At 44.2% G+C, this 17,283-nt stretch overlaps 1 protein-coding gene across 3 annotated transcripts in view; it reads left to right on the top strand.

Moving 5' to 3' along the window:
• Window positions 1-17,283, top strand: part of SOX5 (SRY-box transcription factor 5) — a 300,676-nt gene that overhangs the window by 49,777 nt on the left and 233,616 nt on the right. For all 3 annotated transcript variants that reach the window (XM_073621454.1, XM_073621453.1, XM_073621455.1), the window contains one exon: window positions 10,402-10,612. In XM_073621454.1, the coding sequence (XP_073477555.1) occupies window positions 10,402-10,612 (211 nt within the window). The remainder of the gene's footprint in view (window positions 1-10,401; window positions 10,613-17,283) is intronic.

Here is a 17,283-nt window from a genome sequence, read left to right as displayed (position 1 = left end):
TTGTGAGTGTTGGCTAAGCTGGGTATGTTAGTGTAGTGGTGTTCTGTGCTATGCGATGCTCATGTTTCTCTTGTAGTGCTCGGTCACGATGGCTTGTCCCGGCTCTGCTCCTGTCACGCCAATCGATGTTATTTGCTGATGTGATGTGTTCGGGAGGCATTGTGTGTCGCTCTGTGACATCTCTGGTCCTTCTTGTCTCGCTAAATAAAGATGACCGTTTTTTCTCTCCGTCCCTCTGTCCTTCGGCCATACTGCGAGATTCAAGCTTTGTCTCCCTTTAGCAGGCAAATCTCTCAGGGGCACTCCGACCTTATTTCCAGTCTTCTAGCACTTCCTGAAGTGCTCATTGTGCAGTTTTGTTCACACATTGTTGTCGCTGGGGATGTGATGGTTTTTAAAATACCGTATTTATCGGCGTATAACACGCACATTCATTTTAAGAGGGAAGTTTCAGGAAAAAAACCTTAAATTTTAAATAAGGAACTTTGAAGCAAAATAAGGGTCAGTGCCCATCTGCAGCCTCACCATTGCCATCAATGCAGCATGATCAATGCCCATCTGCAGCCTCATCAGTCCACATCAATGCAGCAGGCTCACCATTGCCATCAGTGCAGCCTGATTGATGCCCATCTGCAGCCTAGAGGGGAGAGGGATGGGGGCAGGGCGAGCGCTAACAGATTACATACAATCAGAATCTCCTATGATAGACAGAATAGTGGTCCACTGGCAGCCCAGAAGACGGGACTTCCTATTACAGAGGCCACCAAGTAAACAGGAGATTCTCACTGTATGTAATCTGACGGTGCTTGTCCCGCCCCCCTCTCTGTCCCCTCCAAGGCAGCTCACACACTATTTGTACCTGATTTTCAGGGTGAAAAAGTATGTGTTTATACGCCAATAAATACAGTATTTTCTGTGTAGAGTTTGTAGTAGTGATGGTCAACCCACAACATATATAAGGGGCCTGAATTGTGGGGTCCAAACATTGCTTGATTATGCAATGCTACAGAAAACCATCACAGGCTGCAGATGTGCTAGATATGTGATTGCAGTACACATACAAACTTGTGCATGTAGTCAGATGAAAGAAGATGTCAAACTCAATAGCTCTGGCAAGGCAGCCCTCACAAAGGAAGGCCTTCCCTCCATGGGCAGTCAACAGTAGCTCAAACCATAGAAACCTAGAGAGGAGTGCCAGACCAAAAAGGGACGAAAGAGTCCAAAATAATTGTAACCTCTTACTGTATCCATAACACATATGTGCAGCAAAAGTATAAGTTGACCTTAGCACCCAGCCACTGTATACATGCATCCATAGCGGTCTGAGGTTCTCTACAGAGATTGTGCTCTTCCAGAACACTGACCAAGCTGTTCCTGGCAGCTCTCTGTCATGGTTTTGTGATTTGGACCCAGCAGCATAGGATTTCCAATCATATGACCATCTCAGAGTCAATTGCATTAATCGCATGATCGGGAGGCTCTCCACCTCTTGGCGTTAAAGCCCACCTAAAGGGCCACCAGGAGGTGTCGGGAAGAGGTTAATTGTTGGTAAATATGTCCTAATATACACAGCCTATGTTTTTCAGGGAAAACACTACTTTCTCAGAAAAGACAGGGGCTTCACAGATCTATATTAGAATTTAGAACCAGTATTAAGCTCTCATCATGGAGAAACAATATGACAAGCTGAGCAGCAATGGACCTCAGCAGCTGTCATATTGTTAGTCCATGATGAGAGTTTAATACTGGTTCTAGTCTATCTGTCTTGTACAGATTTAGAAGATATGTTGCAAGAGGTGGGGACTGGCGGCGCGTTGCAGGGGCCTGTCGGGGACTGGCGGCGCGTTGCAGGTTCCTGTCGGGGACTGGCGGCGCGTTGCAGGTTCCTGTCGGGGACTGGCGGCGCGTTGCAGGAGACTAAGGTCACTGCTATTACAGCCGCTTTACAAAGTAGTACTACTGTATCCTACAGTGACAGTAGATCAGAGGGAGGAATTGGTGAGAGCTGTGGGGGACTGAGTAGATCGAAACTCCTAGATGTGTCTTTTGCCCATGCGGAGGTCAAGAGACGGGAACTTGTGTACAAAGTGGTGCTGGGCTTGAGCAAAGGAAATTCTTTCTGCCTTACATGGGGTTTAATAGGATTTTTAAAACTATAGACTTTGTGTTAAAGTGTATCTACAGGCGTTGTGACGGCCCTTTCATTTGAATGTAAACACTACTTTTGCAAAATGCACTATACCAAACTGCATGGTACTGCAGTACCATGTGATTTGGTGCCTGCAAATGCATTGCAATTGTGATGCCATTAACTATACATTGGCACCTGCATGCAGATCACAAGGGCAGCATGTTCACCTGCGATGCAGGAAATCTGCAGGGAATGCACCCTTCCTGCACTGCGTTCTGTACCGGCCCTGAGGAAGGCTTATCTGCTTTGTATTGCTCTCTGTGTCCCCACTGGGGAAAAGAATCACCCTCTCTATTTGTCTCAATTACCACTGTTGCTAGAAAAGTGACAGGAAGTCGCCAGTGTCACCAGAACAGGAGGCGATGGGAAATCTTTCAGAGGAGACACTTGTTCCAGTGGCCTAGGAAGATTATTCCCCTCACTTCTGAGGGATTTCAGTCCTCTTCTGGTCTTTCTTTAGAACAAGAAGTAAAGGGGGGGGGGGGGGGGGCAAAATTGGCAAAGGGAAAACCCGACAGGTAAATGCTCTATCTGGGAAAAAGAAAGTTTCGGCTCAAGACACACTTTAAAGCGGGGGTCCACCTATCTATCGTTTTTTTTTGAGTTCATTCACAAACTTTTCTTCTCAGCATTACATACTCACATATTGTGTGTAATATGTCCGCCTGTGTCAGATTTCGTCGGAAAGAATAACTTATATTATTCACTGCAGGCAGTTTCCATCTTCATTGTGGGCATTTGAAGCCCACAAGCATTTATTTCCTGGATGTGGTGAATGCTGTGCTCCCAGCATTCACCGCTCATTCCCGCACATGCTCAGTGGCATCCTGGGAAGCCTGAGACTAGCTCCCAGGAGTCTGGAAGAGGCTAGAAACATGCCTACTCCTACGGGAGGAGAACCAGGAAGTGCAAAGAAGAATAGAAAAATAAAAGGTAATTACGGCGATTTAAATTTTTTTTAAACGGCATGTCAGCATCTAGGCAAGGAAGAGAATACATACAGATATTGTTCAAAATTTGGGTGGAACCCCGCTTTAAGCTCAAACAAGACAATCTTTCGCGTTCTTTCTTTGCCTTTGCTACAGAGAACACAGATCTGTCATTGTTTGTGACAATCTCCTCACTAAAGAAAAGTATATATAAAATTGCATCTAGTGAAATTTGCCTACTTCTAGCCGACCTGACTAACAAGTTAATCCACCGCTGGCTGGAGAGTCCGGCTCCCATTATCGTGCGGCTCCAAAGCGCTCCATGCTCTGAAGAGGTTAAACGTAATCTTTGAACGCAGTCCATAAAGCCTTTTGAAAATGATCAGAAACCCCCAAGCTCCAAATCTCAGGAAACATCCGTTCTATTTCCCAGGGCTGTCAGCGAGGGCAGATTGAGAATTCCAAGCCGATCGAGGAGCGCAGATCAATGGATTATCCGAATACTAAACATCCTCCGCTCAGGGAGGGCCAACTGGTCCCGGCGGCGTGTTGTAAGATGCTAATATTCCAGTAGCTTACGGTTGGACCGCATGCGCTTGCCTGGCTGGCGCGGGGAGAGGAGAGATTTACATAAGAGAACTCAGGGGCTTTGTCACGGCAGTTGTATAAAGTGATATACAGCGCAGATCGAGTGGAGAATGTCCCTGGGTAGAAGGCGGCTTACAGCGTCTTGGAGCAGAGATTACTGTTTTATCTTGTCATACTAAATTAACGTGGCAGCGCACTGCTAAACACTCCTGACCTCTTCATCTGCCGAAATTGCAGCCTAGAGCGGCCGTGGTATTTAAGACTCTCTATCGCCTTCCCTTTTTTCTATTCCTTCTTCCTTTTTTTTTTTTCTATCTCCCTTTTTTCCCCTGCCAGTTAATTAATATGTATGTGGATGATTACATGTGCTCGGGGCGTTCGTGGGGCCGAATGATCAGCGACGCTCGTCCTTTCAGATAAAACTGATTCCGACAGACAGTTGACAAGATACAAAAAATGATTAATTTGACCACTGTTTGATTCTCTTCCCCTGTCCGTACATGGCGACATCTATACTTGTCAATCGAAGGAAGATCCTGGCAGGATGGTGACCCTAGGGGGGGGGGGGGGAGCTGACATCCCAGGTACATTTTTGTTGGGCAGATTTGGTCTGGCAGAATATCTATAGGTTTTGTTGATTGACGTAAACTGTCTACGGTGACATTTTTCTCCTATATATGCTATTCTTTTTTTTTTTTTGTTTGGATTTTTAGGATAGCTGTATGCATTGCAAGGAGTTTAACATTTTATTGCAAATTTTTACTTTTTTTTTTTTTTTTTTTTCTGTAGACATTGAGGATCTGTATAAAGAGAACACTAAGTGGGATTGTCTGATGTGCCAGAATTAAGTCTACTAGAATTGCAGTAAAAAGCATTGCGCATTGCTTCTCACAAAGATGAAGCTTTAAAGTGGATGTAAACCCAATGTCATCCTTTCTAAACTACTGCCATGGGGGTTATCTATAAGGATATACATGCCTCCTCCATGTATCCATATCTGTATTAGACCCAAAAAACTGCATATTCTGTGGGTGGGTCTGGTGTCTGGAGCTCGGTGGGTGGAGTCGTGATGTCAGTAGATGCCCCGCCCACCTCTACTCTCCCCTTGTCAATATGCATTTTCTCCTGTGTATTTCTAACACTGAACTTCTGCTATGATCTCTAACATCCAGTGAAAAGATAGGAAAGTAACCACATGACTTCAGCATGCCAAATCATGGTGAGGTGTGGATTAGCCAATCCTTGCAGAGCTGCTGAAGAAAGGAGTGAGGGGAGGGAATTAAAAAATAATGCCTGTGTCTTAGGCTAGTGCACGAGATATGTAAATCATCTGTCACTCACAGCAAGGGGGAAGATTTGACAAAGTTTTTCTCAGTTTGTCAAGATTTATCTCACTGAACAATAAAAGAGGATTGCTCAGAGCTGGATTAACTCTTTGTGGCATGACTGGGCTCAAATGATAGGAAATCTTATACTCTACATTATGACATAAAAAAAAAAAAAAAAAAATTCGGGTTTACATCCACTTTAAGTGCAATAAGGTTGCTGGTGATTCCTGAGAATTAGTCTGAAAGCAGAACTTCAGTCTTGTACAGTTGCACAGGCTTCTCTCCTGTATTGAAATTACTTACAGCAAGTCTGAACCCACCTCATTTTCTGGCCGAAGGATGTCCAGCATCATCTAGCGCTGTCCTCCCCAGCTTGACTGTCTCTGGCCCATCCCTTTTTTATTGCTTGGATTTCCGTTCTTTCAATCATGGAGGCTCAGCATTACATGTGGGTGTTAACCAGGGTGGTCTGCATGTAAATAGAGTGTGTCTTGAAACGCCCACTCCATTTGACTGACATCCACCCATCAAGCAATTTTGATATTTACATAACTCCTCCCAAGAGCCAGCCCACAGCTTGTGTCAGGAGGAATAGTGAGGCAGGGTGCTGTAATGTTTTCATGCAACTATGTACAGCACCCTGCCAGCTTTTCCCACTAGCCATGATCTGCCTGCATTGCATAGAGAAGCACAAACACCAAGTGACTTCACTGGTTCTAAAATAAGGATGTCATGGTAATAAAGATTTTAGTAGCAGGTTGATGAGGGAAAGGTACCAGCTAGGAGCAGTGCCAGTCCCTACTATTCAGATGGTGGCTGGCACCGCACCTGGCTGCAGGCTGCCTATGTTATTGCACCAGCATCTGCCCTGAACTGCGTGCAAGGCAGCCTGTAGAGGTGGATGCAGTCACAGCCACATGTCAGAATTTGACAGCTGTGCAGGCGCGCCTATATGCCCCTGAACACACACAGTCTACATTTGAGATAGACGTCAGGTTTTTACTGATGTCTGTGCCCTCACTGGGGAGATTTACCCTGTTTTGTGACTATTGTAATTGGGAATGAAGGTAATGGGAATTCCAACATTTTAAACACTGTCCAGAACAAGAATAGAAGTGAAGTCTTAACCATTTTCACTGTCTGATAAAAAGTGCCTTTCCCTCCCATCGATAATCTCTCACTTCCGGCTATGTCTGCAGTAGAGAAAATGAAGGGAAATCGTCCCAATGACACACAGATTGCAAAAAAATTTGACACAGGTTTTAACTCCCCCCTCCTTCAAAGTGTTGTTTAGATATACCTTTTAGCCTAGGTTCACACTGAATGAGAGTTTGAAATTGTGCGAGTTAAGCTGAACTCGCACAATTTCAAACCGGCATTTCAGTCCGACTTTGGGGGGCGATTTGAGATAGATCTGTGTGGGTTCATGCACAGATGTCTATTGAAATCGCTGCCGAAGTCGCCAAAAGTAGTGCAGGAACTATTTTTGGGAATCGGTGTGGCGTCGCAAAGTCGGAGTCGCACCGATTCGGACGGTGGCATTAGGCAATAGGCTCTGATTCGGCATGCAATTTGACATGTCAAATTGTCCCAATTTGAAGGGGGCTTAAGCTGTGTTCATATTTCAGGGAAAGTGGGAGGAGGATTGTGGGAAATCTTCTCTACAAACGAATACATTGAATATTCTGCTTCTCTATTCTGAAGCTAGCGTTATTTCAGGTGTGGAATTACAGTGAACTATCATTGCACGTTTATTGATCCTTTACCACAGTCGGAGTGTCACTGCAATTTTGCGGCGGACCCCATAGTGAACGGTGAGGAGGAAATCTATGAAATTAATTAGGAAAGACGAAGTGTGACTCTCTTATAAGTCGGTCCCCCGCCTCGATTTGTCTCCACGTGGGTCGAAGCAGTTGAAGAGCTCAATGGGAGCTTTTTAATTATCATTCTCTGTTTGATCTTACCCGGTTTAATGAATGGATTGCCGAGGATGGCGCTCGCGTGCCGCAGGAGAGTGATACCTGCCTGCTAATTCCTGATTTACATTTAACAAATTAGGTGATGGAGATGGGAGGTGAATCCCCATGTACCAATTTGGATGGTGGTGGAACTTTTACCGCAAGTATTAGCGACCATGTTTATAAAGACCCAGCCAATCCTTTTAGCAGGAACCAGAGACCTATAGAAGGCAACAGCATGTTAGATTTGATATGTATTTTCATTAAAGTGAATCGTCACATCAATCTCTGCACCAGAGAACACTTGGTAAGTCATGTCAGATTCTGCACCAAAAGAGCTTACACTCCAACGTACCCACCGCAGTCACACACTATTGATTTATTGTTTCTATACATTTTATTAGAGAAAATGATTATGCTGTGGGGCAATATCACAGATTTTAAGTCATCTAAAATATATGTCCTTCCTTGCAGCCGCATTCAGGACGCGTCTGAGTAGCTTTGCATCCTTCTCTCCTGCTCAGGTATAAATTGGCAGGCTGCAGTGGGCTCAGAGAAGGCAGGGCTAGAACCAGGGAACACAATGGTTGTATTTTTAGAGGATTGGATAAAGAGCTGTTCAGAAAATGGGGATGACGGCAGCTGTGAGATTTTCACTAGCTGGAGCAGCATCTGCTAAAGATGAATGCCAGAATAAGTATTCAAGGCAATCTGCAGACTCTGTCACCTGAATTTTAAATTGTCCACATCCAACTGAAGGGGGGCTTTGTATCATGGTGAAAGGAGTTTTCAAGCTCTGATTCCTCCAAAGTTTCCAACAGTGACTCTCGCTGGCTGGATATCTGGGACAGTTGCTTGCTGTAGTTTATAACTACAGTAACTGAAATGACGCGCGACACTCCACGTGCAAGAGTGAGTCCATGTTGCTTGTCACTCGTTCACAGATCTCACTGAAGAGGGTGATTTGTACCTGAATCTGGGAGCTGTCAGCCCCACGCTTGGCTGTCTCCCTCCTCCCCGCCAGCGCTGTCACTTTTCATTAGACATGGGTAAATGGCACAATCACAACACTGCCATTTACTTCGAGCCCAATAGAGGGGACACATGGCGAACCGTCAGCTGGCTGATTCCTCATCATCTATTTCATTTAGATTTCGGAGATGAGCAGCCAGGACTGGGGTAGTGAAGGGAGCAGAATCTGGAATCTGTCCACCATATTCATCCCAAAAATGACACCCGGTGCATCCAACAGATGTAAGAGGCCTTGGGTGATTGCTGCAGAATGATCTGACACGGAGCCGCGTGTCCAGAGTATCCCCATAATTTTGCTTAATCTCTTCAAAAGTCCAAAGATTTCCTGGTTTTATTCCCTTTTATAGCTCTGACACATTCTGCAGTGCTTTACAGAGAACCCTGAACCATTCACATCTGTCTTTTGCACCAGTGGTGCTTACACTCTAATTTCCCCACCACACTGACCCTCTATTATAATTCTAAATTCATTTACCATGTTTCCCCGAAAATAAGCCAGAGTCTTGTATTAATTTTGGACACCAAAAACACACTAGGGCTTATTTTCGGGATAGGGCTTGCCATGCAGGAGTCCCCAGTATGAACATACTAGTAAAAGGATCATATAGTGCAAAAGGTGCTACTGCACTACAACTGTGCAAACACCCTTACCGTATATCGCTTCCATCACCTGCCCTGAGCGGTCTTCTCCACTCTGATTACTGCAGGGAGGGGGGCCGAGATCCCCCGCCGCTTCCATCGCCTGCCCCAAGCCGTCTTCTCTGCTCTGAACAATGCAGGGAGGGGGGCCTGAGATCCCCCGCCGACAGCCAGGAGAGCGGAGACACACACCGCCATAACAGAGGATTATACCGTGTTTCCATGAAAAGCACACAAGCACTTCAAACTATGGCTTATTTTCGGGGTAGGGCTTATATTGCAGCCCTCCTGGAAAATAGCGCTAGGTCTTATTTTCGGGGTAGGTCTTATTTTCGGGGAAACACGGTAGCTCTGATATTCTGCAGTGCTGTCACATAGTATAAGACCTTGTGCACACTGAGCATTTGCACAGCTCCCCTTAATGCCGTTAAACCTGGCAAGAGAAAAGCTGCTCAAAAAAACTTGCCAAAAGCCATGTTTTGCACATGCGTTTAAGTACGTAAGCACATAAGAATTAATGGTTTCCATTGCCCAGAATATTCATTTATTCTGGCCATTGGATTGAATCCTCAAACAATAAACGCACCTAGCTTTTAGATGTGTTTAGGCACGTCAAGTGTTTTTTCTGAATAAAAGCTCCTCTCCTGAATGCACTAGTGTTGGATTTTATTTATTTAATTTTTTTCCTTGCCTGTAAATACTTTCCTTTTCAAGTGGCTGTAAACCCACAAACAAACAAAAAAAAACCTTGCAAAACAAAGGCATAATGAGCTCGTATGCATAGCATACGAGCTCATTCTGTATTACTTACCTTACTACGAAGCCCCCGCAGTGGTCCTTGTACACCGCTCCAGCCAGCGACATTGCTCTCGGAGTTACTGCTCCGCGCTGTGATTGGCTGGAGCCACGATGACATCACTCCCGCCTCCGGTAACGCCACAGTCTAACTGAAGCAACAGCACGTACGTGCCATTGCTTCAGTGCGCATGTGCCGATGACGTCGGCACATGCAGATACAGGGGATATCTCCTAAACCGTACAGGTTTAGGAGATATCCAGGCTAGCTACAGGTAAGCTTACCTGTAGCAAAAAGTGGTTGTAAAGGGTTTACAACCACTTTAATATGTCTGTAAACGCCTACGTATGTGCACATGGACACATAAGGGAACATAGAGGTGCGTTTACAGGCAGTAAAAAAAGGTCGGACGCCTGTAAAAGCGTCACTTTTTAAGCACAGTGTGCACAAGCCCTTACTCTACAGTGAATTGGAGCTTGTGCAGGGCTTTCTCTTTGCCTACTAAAGGGAGTGGCAGGGGAATAAATGGAAAATACATACACGGCCGCCATTAAAGAAACTGTTGCTTTCTTCCTGTAGGTGCTTGAGAAGCAGGATCCAAGAGGTGTCAGTGTAAACTGTAGCACTACTGCCCTGCTTGGTTCTCCATTACCGGAACTATAATTAAAAAAATAAACACAAAAATCCCTGTACTTCTAGATATGGCTGTTTTTTAAGTGTAGATGATCGCTTTAAGTTTGCTTTTTTTTTTTTTTTTTTGGCTTTTTAAGTGGCAACAATAAGTTCATATATAAGAATCTGACACATGTGGACAGCTTATGTTTTATATGTTTATATGTTTTTATAATAATGTATTCATGGAGTGACATAAAGAGACTGTGCAGAGCCCTATGGTTGTCTCTGACTAATGTTTGCCTCTACTTTTTTTTTTTTTCCACAGGATATTGATGGCAATAAGGTTGTCTCTTCGTTTGCCCCACACATCTCAGCTACCTCACCTATGAAGGCCGATGAAGGTGGAAGGCAAAGCGGCGAATCTGTGACAAATAATTCCCTGGGAACACCTGAGAGACGCAAAGGTAGCTTAGCAGACGTGGTGGACACGCTGAAACAGAGAAAGATGGAGGAGCTGATTAAAAGTGAGCCAGAAGGTAAGACTGGAGTGCGAGGTCTACTGCAGACTCATGTTCTACGTTGTCTGTCATATTGAGGCAGATGAGGATTGTATACTATGTCATCAGATTCAGTTACTGTGTAGTAGCCAAATATTATGTTTAAAGAGAACGTGTCAGCTACCACAGACAGAGGCTGCCATTGTTGGACTGGACTCTACACACTGAGATGACCCCTGAAACTGGTTCTTGGGCAGGGCACCTCTCTGGGGACAGCATACACATTGAGATGACCCCTGAAACAGAAACAAATTCATAAGTTTTGAGTGATCCTTGCAGTGCCAGATGGTATCCTCAACTGTGATGGAAAACAACCATCACAGTTTTGAGTGCCTGATTCTGCAGACCTGATTAGACAATGTCCAACTAATGCAGAGACTGTTGGCCCATTTGATTAACCATTTGTGATGCGCTGTAGAAACTGTATGGTCATGCCATCATCCACCTCAGTGTTACTGAGAGAACTATATAGGCCAGGGATATGCAATTAGCGGACCTCCAGCTGTTGCAGAACTACAAGTCCCATGAGGCATAGCAAGTCTCTGACAGCCACAAGCATGACACCCAGAGGCAGAGGCATGATGGGACTTGTAGTTTTGCAACAACTGGAGGTCCGCTAATTGCATATCCCTGATATAGGCTGACCTCATCTTGAGAAAATGTTGGTTTCCTGTCTGTCATACTGATCCCATGGCTTCACTACTTTTTTGAGTCACCAATTACAAATTTATAGATCACCACTTCTCATTTTAGTGGTTACATACATTTTTCAGGTCCAAGTATTGGATCCTGGGAAAGCCAGGCAAATAATATTTTCAGAAGGAAGGCAGCCCTTATAATTTTTCTCACTTCTGGTTTTCTTTAGACATTTTTACTTTGTGAGATTACTCATGAAATGCTTGAGATCAGGGGTGGAAAAGATGCAGCTATAAATATGGTTCTACATAGATGTGTTGGTAGAGAACCCTAAGGGGCAGAGCTTTGGCTCAGAATCAATCCTCAGGGGTGGAGCTTTTTTGCTGTTTCATAATAAATCCTCAGGAGCAGAACTTTATTATTGTTTCCTATCAAAATCCTCAGGGGTGGGGCTTTGGTGCTTCAGAATAAATGTTTGTGAATAAAATTGCCTCCTTTCTGCTAATTATTAAAAGGACATTAAACTGTGTGGGAACTGGGCCACATTCACACCTACATTTCACATGGCAGATCGCACCTGAATGTTTCCTTTCATTCTCCGACACTTGTTTTGTATATGCATGCTTCTTTCAGTGTGCACCCATGCCTTTCTAATGGACCTGAAAACAGCTCGTGACCTCAATACACTACAAAAGGTACACCTGTATACACCAGTGTTGTGGTGAAAAGAAAAGGGTCAGGTGGTGTTTTTGATGCATGGACCTGTGTTGAGGACTCTGAAGAATTGAAGAGGTGCACTGAAAAAAAACAAAAAATGTACAGCAATGCATGTCATTCCATGAAGATGAGCAACGCGTTCTATAAGACACGCTCAGGTGTGAATATGTCCTGTAGGGGTCATGCTTGCAGCTTGCTGGCTTTATACTTGCTGACATTTCCCTTGTTTTAGGCTTTGCATTATGACTTGTGGGGTAAGATTTGGTGGAAGGGGATGTATAGCAGATGCTTAGCAAGGAATATCACTGGTGAATTGTGGAAAAGGGAAAGCTGCATTCTCAGACCAATTTATTGCATCCTAGTGTGTGCTGGTTGGCTGATTTAACAATGACAATCCCTCCCTCAACACTGGTCTGTGCTGTGGACAAAATGTTTGATACTAATCCCCCTAATGTGGTATGAATCTCTAAGGATAAACCTACAGAGACTGACTTGCTTTTAAAGTTCCAAGCTGGGGTGTCATGTTCATGAGCTTCAATGCTTTGATGAGTCCCTGACCCCAAATGGGTTTGTACATATCAGATGCCCCAACACTCCACCAGTTTCTTCCTTGATTAGGGTTTGTGATCCCTAAGTAAAGAAGAAAGGATAAAGATGGCATTAGTGGTGACTTCCATATTCCTATCCTTAACAGGTTTTCTTTTAAAAATGAACTCAATACAAACCACTAAATAAACAATGAAATATGTGTGTGGGGCTTGCTTTACCTGCTAAAGGGTTTTTATTTCTGTCCATTCAGTCCTGGTTTACACAGCTCTGTCACACAGCATAGCCCTGTCTGGCAGGTCTGGAGACCTGATTTTTCTCTGCTGCAGTTTTGCTTTTGCTTCTAGATCTTGTCCCTCCCCCAGCCTGTGACTGGGCAGTGAAAGAAGAAGCAGACTGAAGAGCTTATCTTTGTCATTCTGCTCTTTCCTCCAATCAGCACATTCCTTGGCACATGAGCACTGCAGTACAACTGATTGGCTCCTCCTCCCTCCCCCAAGTCTGAGCTCTGCTGTACAGGGGACTGCAAGAGGTTGATCTCAAGTCACTGTCAGATATTGTACACTGCTTGTATTTGAAAAAAAAATCCAATGATATATTAATACAGAGGCGAGAACAGGGTACAGTTAATTGTAGTCGAGAGCTGCAGATAGCAAGGTCTTGTCGTGGAAATCTTCCTGTTGTAGCTGATTGACGGGCCACAGTGGGTTGGAAATTCCTGCCATAGCTGTATTTTAATCCTCCTTGTGGAGCTTTTGTGTGGAGAGCCAGAGGTCGTATTGAAGTGTTTACAATGACTTTGTGTACTTTCGTTGTGACACAAAGCTCACTGTTGCAATAGTTTGGCACTTTGCGTTGTTTGCGGGCCGCTGTATTGTCCTCCACAACAAAAAGCAGAGAAGATGGGGGATTATGTTTCTGTTTGCGTAGGGAGCAGACGCGGCCGGTGTGCGGCGCGCATGGACAGATTTGCTGTAGGGCATGGCTTGTTAGCGGGGAGGGTGAGCTGAGATCGCCGTCAATGAAGGCCATCCTGTTTTTCCACGCACAATTGTTCTGAAGTTCAAGATGTTTGTTTTATCTTCTCTTTGTCTGTTGTGTACTGTAAATATTGAGGGATAAATCCATAATGTATTCTTCGCCTGTAACCTGTTCATACAGGGGATTCTGTCAATTCTGCTTGTCTTTTCCACAATCTCTCTGCTCTGTAGCTGTCTTCCAACCTAAGAAGGACACACACAATGCAATCTTTTTGTCTTGGTCACCATCATCAATGGGACTGGAAATCCAAAAATGTTAGTTGTCACTGGAACAGGGGGTGAGGAGAAAACTTCCAATGGAAACCCCTGTTGTAGTGACAGCTATCTATCCTACTTGGGAAAGATTAGAATTTGTCTCCAGAGATGAAGGACCTCTCAGGAAAGGGACAGACGGCAATAAAAATCGTAGATTGAAGTGCCACACCACAAATGAATAGTCCAGATACAAATTTATTTCAATGTAAGATCGGGTAGAAGACTAAATGTAGAAAACCAGGGCCTAAAAATCTCTCCCTTCATCAGGCGTCAATGATAGGAAGGTGCCAAACCAGCTGCTGAGTCCTGGGCTTTGTACTGTACTGGTCAAAATACAATTACTGTATATACTCAAGTATAAGTCGATCCGAGTATAAGTCGAGGCCCTAATTTACCACAAAAAAATGGGAAAAACTTAGTGACCCAAGTATAAGACGAGGGTGAGAAATGCGCAGCTACTGTAAGTGGAAAAGAGGGTCAACAATGCCCATTTGCATTAAATTGAAAAGGGGTATGGCGCTCCCTATGGGGTTGAATGGGTCAGTGTATGGGGGGGGGGGTTTAGGTTATGTTATATCCCCAGGTGATTTCCCCCACTATGATCCTAGTAGAGGTACCTAAATTATAGGTCTATAATTATATATATATAACAGCAAAAGTAAATAAATGATTAGACAAGGAGCTGTCTTCAATGGTAGTTCGAACAAGCCCTATAGGTAAGGGATGTGTGCTGAGGCCCCTACAGCTGTGATAGGTCTGCACCATATACCACCACAAAGTGAAGTGGCTATAACATATAAATGTAAAACATATATGTGCTCTACTAGTGCAAATAGTATCCAAAGCATATAATAAACTCTGCCTAAACAGTGCAAATAAATGTATTGCAAAGAAATACACATCATAATCAAAGTCCAGTGATCAAATAATTGCATTTTGAACTAGTTAGTGCAGAAAAGAATCAATTAAAATTTTTTTTGTGATTATAGTCCTTAGAGTGAAAAAACTGTTCAAACCCAGTGTTCCAAGCAATTTTCTTAGCACAAGAAAACCGTGACTTGAGTGCTCAGCTAGTTCCTGTGACTTTTGTGCTCCCCCTTATGGGTCCCCACTCACCGAATCCAATAGCCCCAGAAGGGGCAACCAGCGTAGGATATCTCAATCACGATCTCCTCTCCACATCAATCGTGTAGGGCATTCGGGATGATTTCCGTGCTGTTGGTTTTCCCAATGGCTTCCTGGATCCACCAGCCCCAGACGGGGCAGACTGCATGGGGTATTACGATCCCAATCTCCTCTCCACCACAGTCCTACTGAGCATCCGGGTAATTTCCTTACTATTGAGTTAAGGTGTTCACAATGGCTCCCAGCCAGCCTGTAACAAACCAAATAAATTATAGCGTTAGGACTGCAGTACACTGGGGTGCGGTGATATTGGCCGCTGCAGCTTACGCATATATTTGCAAATATGTGCAAACTAAACCTCCTTGGTTTTAACGTGAACTGTTAGACAGGGTCAATTTGGTTTGTTACAGGCTGGCTGGGAGCCATTGTGAACACCTTAACTCAATAGTAAGGAAATTACCCGGATGCTTAGTAGGACTGTGGTGGAGAGGAGATTGGGATCGTAATACCCCATGCAGTCTGCCCCGTCTGGGGCTGGTGGATCCGGGAAGCCATTGGGAAAACCAACAGCACGGAAATCATCCCGAATGCCCTACACGATTGATGTGGAGAGGAGATCGTGATTGAGATATCCTACGCTGGTTGCCCCTTCTGGGGCTGTTGGATTCGGTGATTGGGGACCCATAAGGGGGAGCACAAAAGTCACAGGAACTAGCTGAGCACTCAAGTCACGGTTTTCTTGTGCTAAGAAAATTGCTTGGAACACTGGGTTTGAACAGTTTTTTCACTCTAAGGACTATAATCACAAAAAAAAATTTTTAATTGATTTTTTTTCTGCACTAACTAGTTCGAGATGCAATTATTTGATCACTGGACTTTGATCATGATGTGTATTTCTTTGCAATACATTTATATTTATACATTTATTTGCACTGTTTAGGCAGAGTTTATTATATGCTTTGGATACTATTTGCACTAGTAGAGCACATATATGTTTTACATTTATATGTTATAGCCACTTCACTTTGTGGTGGTATATGGTGCAGACCTATCACAGCTGTAGGGGCCTCAGCACACATCCCTTACCTATAGGGCTTGTTCGAACTACCATTGAAGACAGCTCCTTGTCTAATCATTTATTTACTTTTGCTGTTATATATATATAATTATAGACCTATAATTTAGGTACCTCTACTAGGATCATAGTGGGGGAAATCACCTGGGGATATAACATAACCTAAACCCCCCCCCCCCATACACTGACCCATTCAACCCCATAGGGAGCGCCATACCCCTTTTCAATTTAATTCAAATAATCAGCGGAGAATCCTTAGGGAAGCTCTTTTAGGGGGGCAGCATACCTAAACGATTGTTCTAAGCGCAGCTTTCACATTTATTTTAATGCCCATTTGCAGCCTCACTGTGCCCATTTGCAGCCATAGGTCCCCCGAACTTCAAACTCAGTAGTTAAGGGTTCCTAGATGCCCCCTAGCTGCAGCCAAAATTTGGGGTCTCTGAACCCAAAGGGTCCCGAAATGACATTGCTACAGAGGGACACAGTTAACCGACTTTGGGGCCCCGTATCTCACTTAGTGCTAGGAACCCCAAATTTGGTGTGCAAACCCAGTGGAACTAGCACCATAAAATATCCAAAGCTGGGGTTTCTAGCACTAAGTGGCCCCGAGATACGGGGCCCCAAAAATCAGTTCAAAAAATGTCAAGCACTTTTCTGCAGCAGAGAATGACATTTTCCGAACCGGATTTGGGGCCCTGTATCTTGGGGCCACTTGGTGCTACGAACCCCAGCTTTGGATATGTTATGGTACCAGTTCCACTGGGTTTGCACACCAAATTTGGGGTTCCTAGCACCAATTTTTTGCTGCAGAAAAGTACTTGACTCGAGTATAAGTCGAGGGGGGCACTTTCAGCACAAAAAAAATGTGCTGAAAAACTCGTACTCGAGTATATACGGTAATTGTGTATCCTCTGTTCAGACCTTACACTTTGTTTTTTATCACTACATTGGTTCTAAAAGAAAAAATGACATATATGATGCAGTGTGTCACTAATCCCCCGTAACATAGTTTTTTTTTTTTTGTTTTTTTTAACCTGTTGATTCTGTTGTAATTTTTCAACTTCCTCTAACAGACCAAGCTGTGCAGCAAAAATATAAGTTAGAGGGTTGAGACAAACCACTTTACCACTAACAGGGATGCTTACAATGATCAGCTTTTAGAGCCGCTTCACAACAAAATGCAGTGCCTTAAAGGCACTGGTGACTTCCTGTCACTTTTCCTTCCAGTGACCGTGGTAAACGGGACAAATAGAGAG

Source organism: Aquarana catesbeiana, linkage group LG03, assembly GCF_042186555.1.
Source record: "Aquarana catesbeiana isolate 2022-GZ linkage group LG03, ASM4218655v1, whole genome shotgun sequence".
Lineage (NCBI taxonomy): Eukaryota > Metazoa > Chordata > Amphibia > Anura > Ranidae > Aquarana > Aquarana catesbeiana.
The sequence above is the reverse complement of the archived record's forward strand: the minus strand, read 5'-3'. Positions and strand labels throughout refer to the sequence as shown.